At 45.1% G+C, this 5,000-nt stretch overlaps 1 protein-coding gene across 1 annotated transcript in view; it reads right to left on the reverse strand.

Annotated features, from left to right (window-relative positions):
* The window catches only part of LOC113587790 (alpha-1,6-mannosylglycoprotein 6-beta-N-acetylglucosaminyltransferase B), a 96,859-nt gene that overhangs the window by 8,407 nt on the left and 83,452 nt on the right, over positions 1–5,000 (reverse strand). Inside the window, exons 12-14 of the mRNA XM_035524791.2 lie at positions 4,245–4,250; positions 577–732; positions 290–436 (exon numbers count right to left, since the gene is read on the reverse strand). Of these exons, the coding sequence (XP_035380684.1) occupies positions 290–436; positions 577–732; positions 4,245–4,250 (309 nt within the window). The remainder of the gene's footprint in view (positions 1–289; positions 437–576; positions 733–4,244; positions 4,251–5,000) is intronic.

Genomic DNA, 5,000 nt, shown 5'->3' on the forward strand with positions numbered 1-5,000 from the left:
TTTCCCAGGAAGACCATCATTTTATAATATTCCCAGAGGTCCAGGGGGTTGCCAGATTTGGAATGATCCCTTTTTAAAATAAAATAAGCATTTCATCATATTGAAATTTAAAGGGAATGAAAACTACAGAAACCACTTAGCACTTAGCATAATTATTAAGGTAAATTATGCTAACATTATAACATTTTAACAGTGAATATTTATGCATTTGTAGAAACTTGGATGATTTGGATGACTTGGATGACTTGGATGATTTGAATAATTTGCAAATTTTGCACTAATGACTCACTTCTCTGGATGTAGGCTTCCCCCTGAAAAACTCATGATTGAGTGAACTGTGAGGAGGGTGAAACCTGGGTTGCAAATAAATGCATCCATTTGCAATTGCTTCTAAGGGAGCAGGTCCTTCGTAGGGAAAACCAAAACCAATGAAGAGCTGTAAGGAATGAATAAAGAAAGAAATGACTAACATAAAAAATATTCACAAAGCTGTAAATCAAAAGACACTTTATGCAATTCATGACTGCGCCATGAAGGTGATCCAGTATGTGGACCTCCAGGAGCATAAGAAGTTACCTTGGCTTTGCGCAACAGTTGTTGTAGTTCCTGTTGGGGAAGAAGTCCGTGGTTCTTAACAAAGGCAGGGACCTCGGGGGGGCGCTGTGTCTCATAGTACACGGTCCCATGTACCTCCATATAGCGATGCAGAATCTGCAGGAACTTCTCCTTACCCTGGAAATTGCACATATGTGTCGGATACAGCCCAGAATGCTGTGCCCTAACAACTGAAAGCACTGTTATGTTGGCAGCTGGCTTCAGAATGTAAAAAAAAAAAAAGAAACAGCAAGCCAAATGAACCAATGTGAATTAGGGGACTCTGTACCAATCACACACAGGACACACCAACGTAGTGTTTGTAGAAGGGATTTATTCAGGTTGGCTGGGGTGTGTTGAATCGATGAACCCCAGGCCTCAGATGTGCACCAATGGACCACCAATGGAGGTAAAGACTAAGATGCATTAGAAATAGAGTGCAGGAGTCCGCACTGGGCTCTGGAGTATGCATTTACTTTACATTCGCATCAATGCATACATAAATATCATTCATATGGATTTTTACATTGCTGTGCATTTATAGCAATGACTAAACTGCTAGTCCTCACATTCCTAGCCTATATTCCCCACTGAACTGCAAATGCGTAGCCCACCTGCTTGGCCTACGGGTTAAGTTTCCGAGCATTCCAAATGTCACCTGGTGGCACATCAAAGAGCTGGCCACCCCCTCAGGCTGCACACGCTCAGCCCCAATACCGTGGAAGGAACGTAAAGTAGATGGCTTCTTCTGGATCTGAGGGGTGGCCCCACGCTTGCACAGTAGGCTCGCATATTTTAATGGTTTCCTGGCCTAGTAATAAAGGCAGGGGGCAGGGTCCAGGAGAAGAGACTGGATGATAGACGCATAAGGTGCCAGAGGCTTCCGACTCAGCTATAGGGAAAATGCACCGCAGATTCAAATAATTGATTAATTATAAAGTCATTCATCACTTGAATTAGGGAGACAAAGCCAACCATACTGTTGTCCTAAAGCTAGGACTACTAAGGATCCCTCTGGGAATCTGAGGACATGAATGAAGTTCACTGGCCACACACACATCTCTACAATGATTCCCTTTGCCGTTCCCATGCCCCACGTGTCGCTATGCCGGCTGGAGTCTGAATAAAAGGGACACTTTCTGAAACGTCTGTCGAGTCTTGGGGAGAGCTCGAGGCCATTCCAGTGAGGGAATGAAGGGGATTAGGAGCACAGCCTTCAACACAAGAACACATATCTCTGGATTAGACGCAAAAGGAAGAACACGAGCGTGCCGCTCCACATTGGGTCAGTCTCTCCACAGCGTCTTGTCATAATGGGATTTAGGGGCTTTCAAAGCAGCAAAAGAATTAAATTGCAAATCTATGAGAAGTATATCAGAGACTTTAGGTTTTTCTCAGTCTCTCTTAGCTAATGTTCAAGAGCTACTAGAAAGTGGGAGATGGGATAAAAAAATGCATCCATTCACAAAATCCATTCACTTTGGCTACTTTCACACTGTATAGGAACACTTTCTGCATGCTAACTGACTGATTCAAATAACTGAACTTAATTTCAGTGAGGACATCTGAAGGTTAAAAACATGCAAATTATTTCAGTTCATGCATGTATACTTCCATCTGGGGAGGGCGAGTAGTACAAATTTGTTTGTGAGTCACGCTCGAGGTCCTTGAAAACAATCTGTGTATGATCAAGGCCTTGCTATTGACTTCCTTGGTGCTGCTAAGAAGCTTAACACTTATTCCACTGTGCGGCCTGTAGCTGTAATTGGAGGCCAGAGGGATCGATAGCTTCCTCTGCAAGGATTTTCCAAGCCAATTAGGAGATTATCTCCAGCACTAACTGCACGAGACAGGGAGAATTAAAGGCAAAGAAAATGTTGCCCAGGTAAAGGCAGGGGCTGATGGCAAAGACTCTACACCTGAGGAGGTGAAGGAGAAGCCTCTCTTCTGGTGATTGTCACCACAAATTGATATGGCAGGTAAAAGATCTCTCCCAGTTGTTACTAATAGTGACTCACTGCCACTTTGGTCTAAGCTTGGGCTCAATTGCTTGTCAAAGTGACCTTATTAATCCAAGCTGGAGTCCTAAGAGAAGGTTTAAGCTGCTAATGGGTGAAAATAATCAAAGGCGTTTACAAATGATCTAGTGTGCTAAACCAAATGCCTCTTGCTTTATGCAATTATACAAATGGGAAATAGCAAATTAGCAATGCAGAGGAGATAGAGTGCAGACAAACAGAACTGTCTTAAGACACTCATAATTACTTTAACGAGATGCAAATGGCCACTAACCAGTAGGTTGTTTTATGTCTGAGTCCAGGAAAGCTTACCGCTTCGCCAGTGGGAAAATGATGAAAACAAATAAATGTTATTCGGTCGCAGATGCCCACACACACTTGCCTGCGAACACAGCACCGGCAGGTTAGCAGGAGGGCAACAGGAGTGGAATCAGCAAGTAAAATAATTGGACGGAATGAAGGTGCTGGACTCGAGCGTGCATGACTAGGCATTGGGAGGCTCTAAGAGGTGACCCCATTATAACCCAATCCTTCCTCCAGTTACCGCCCTGCTCCTATCTCCTGTTAAACTCAGGGGTTAAACTACTGAGTAGGTGGGTGGGGGTGGGGACAAAGAAGAAAATGAGAGAGTCAGAGAAAGAGAGAGAGAGAGAGAGAGAGAGAGAGAGAGAGAGAGAGAGAGAGAGAGAGAGAGAGAAAGGGGAAATAAGGATGGAATAATAAACTGAAAACAAAACGGGGTTACAGGAACTCGGAGACAAGGAAAGGGAAATTAAGCAAAGAATGCATAAAAAGGCAAATAAAGAGGAAAGGTGCACAGGAGAATAATGCATCCAGTAAAGAGGGAAAGAGAAAGCAGGAGAAGCAAGAGTCAAATGAAAGAGGAGAAAGCATGGAAAGAAGGTGAACAAACATGGAAGTGAGGGGAGAGAAATGATGACCTTAAGTAGAAAGGACTATGATGAAGACAAAAGACTGGGTAGAAAAACGATGGATACGATAACAACAGCTGGAGGAGACTGATGGAAGAGCTCTTTCTGTGTGAAGTGTGAGAAGCTCTCCTCGGTCTGAGACTTCTTCCACGTACTGGTGCCAACGATCTGCTATTGGTGAGCTCAAAATGCTGAGGTCTGCTGTTTGTGGTCGAGAGAAAACAAAAACCATGGCTACATCGTGGCCACGAACGAGACAACCCAGGGTTCTGATTACAGTGCCGGAATCGACAACACAGATCAATCCTGTTCCCTCTAAAAGCCAGAAAACCTCAGCGCTCTGTCCTGTTTCAGTAAGAACGCCTCCCTCAAGGAAGCTTATTGATCAGTGTAAATTGCACTAGAATGTAGCCACAACCTGAGGTAAATGCACAGCCATGCTTAAGAGCAGAAAGCCATCAACACGAACTCTCAACAAAACTAGGTCTCCGTGTCATTCATGATGCCTCAGGAATATGCTCTGTACAGTTTGTTGTTCAATATAACAGAAAATGGAAATGGTGGCTGGAATTTTTTTTTAAAAATGTCCTAAGCTGTTGTAAATGAGCTGGCTATAATAAAGGCCAATCGTGAGAAAATGATGCAGCATGAATGAACATGACCAATAAGATGGCAAATGGGTGCGTGGCAGCAGACTCACCTGAAGCTGTATCCAGGTCAACATTTCCAGAGAGGAGAGGAGAGGAGAGGAGAGGGGAGGAGAGGAGAGGAGAGGGGAGGAGAGGAGAGGGGAGGAGAGGAGATGAGAGGGGAGGAGAGGGGAGGAGAGGAGAGGGGAGGAGAGGAGATGAGAGGAGAGGAGAGGGGAGGGGAGGAGAGGAGAGGAGATGAGAGGAGAGGGGAGGAGAGGAGATGAAAGGAGAGGGGAGGAGAGGAGAGGGGAGGAAAGGAGAGGATAGGGGAGGAGAGGAGAGGAGAGGAGATGAGAGGAGAGGGGAGGAGAGGAGATGAGAGGAGAGGAGAGGAGAGGAGAGGGGAGGAGAGGAGATGAGAGGAGAGGGGAGGAGAGGAGAGGAGATGAGAGGAGAGGGGAGGAGAGGGGAGGAGAGGGGAGGAGAGGAGAGGAGATGAGAGGAGAGGGGAGGAGAGGAGAGGAGATGCAGGTTAAACAAATTCCCCTTTTTTCTCCTCTTGTTAAAATCTGCAGTTAAACAGTGTCTGACAAGGAAACTAATTACTCTACTTGATATAATCTTAAAATAAATGGATTACTTCAGGTTCAGCCAACTCATTTCCTTCTAAGTTCCATATCCGCTGCGGTGTTCTCAGGGAACTGTGTGACTTTAAAAAAGATGTTTCTAGGTGCACAGGAGAGGTTCTGGATGGCGTTCCACCACGATCAGCTGCTCATCATCAAACAACCCAGAGAGCAAGGCGCCGGGGTGAAGAGTAAACA

Source organism: Electrophorus electricus, chromosome 3 (assembly GCF_041902795.1).
Source record: "Electrophorus electricus isolate QZ-2024a chromosome 3, ASM4190279v1, whole genome shotgun sequence".
NCBI classification, from domain to species: Eukaryota; Metazoa; Chordata; class Actinopteri; order Gymnotiformes; family Gymnotidae; genus Electrophorus; species Electrophorus electricus.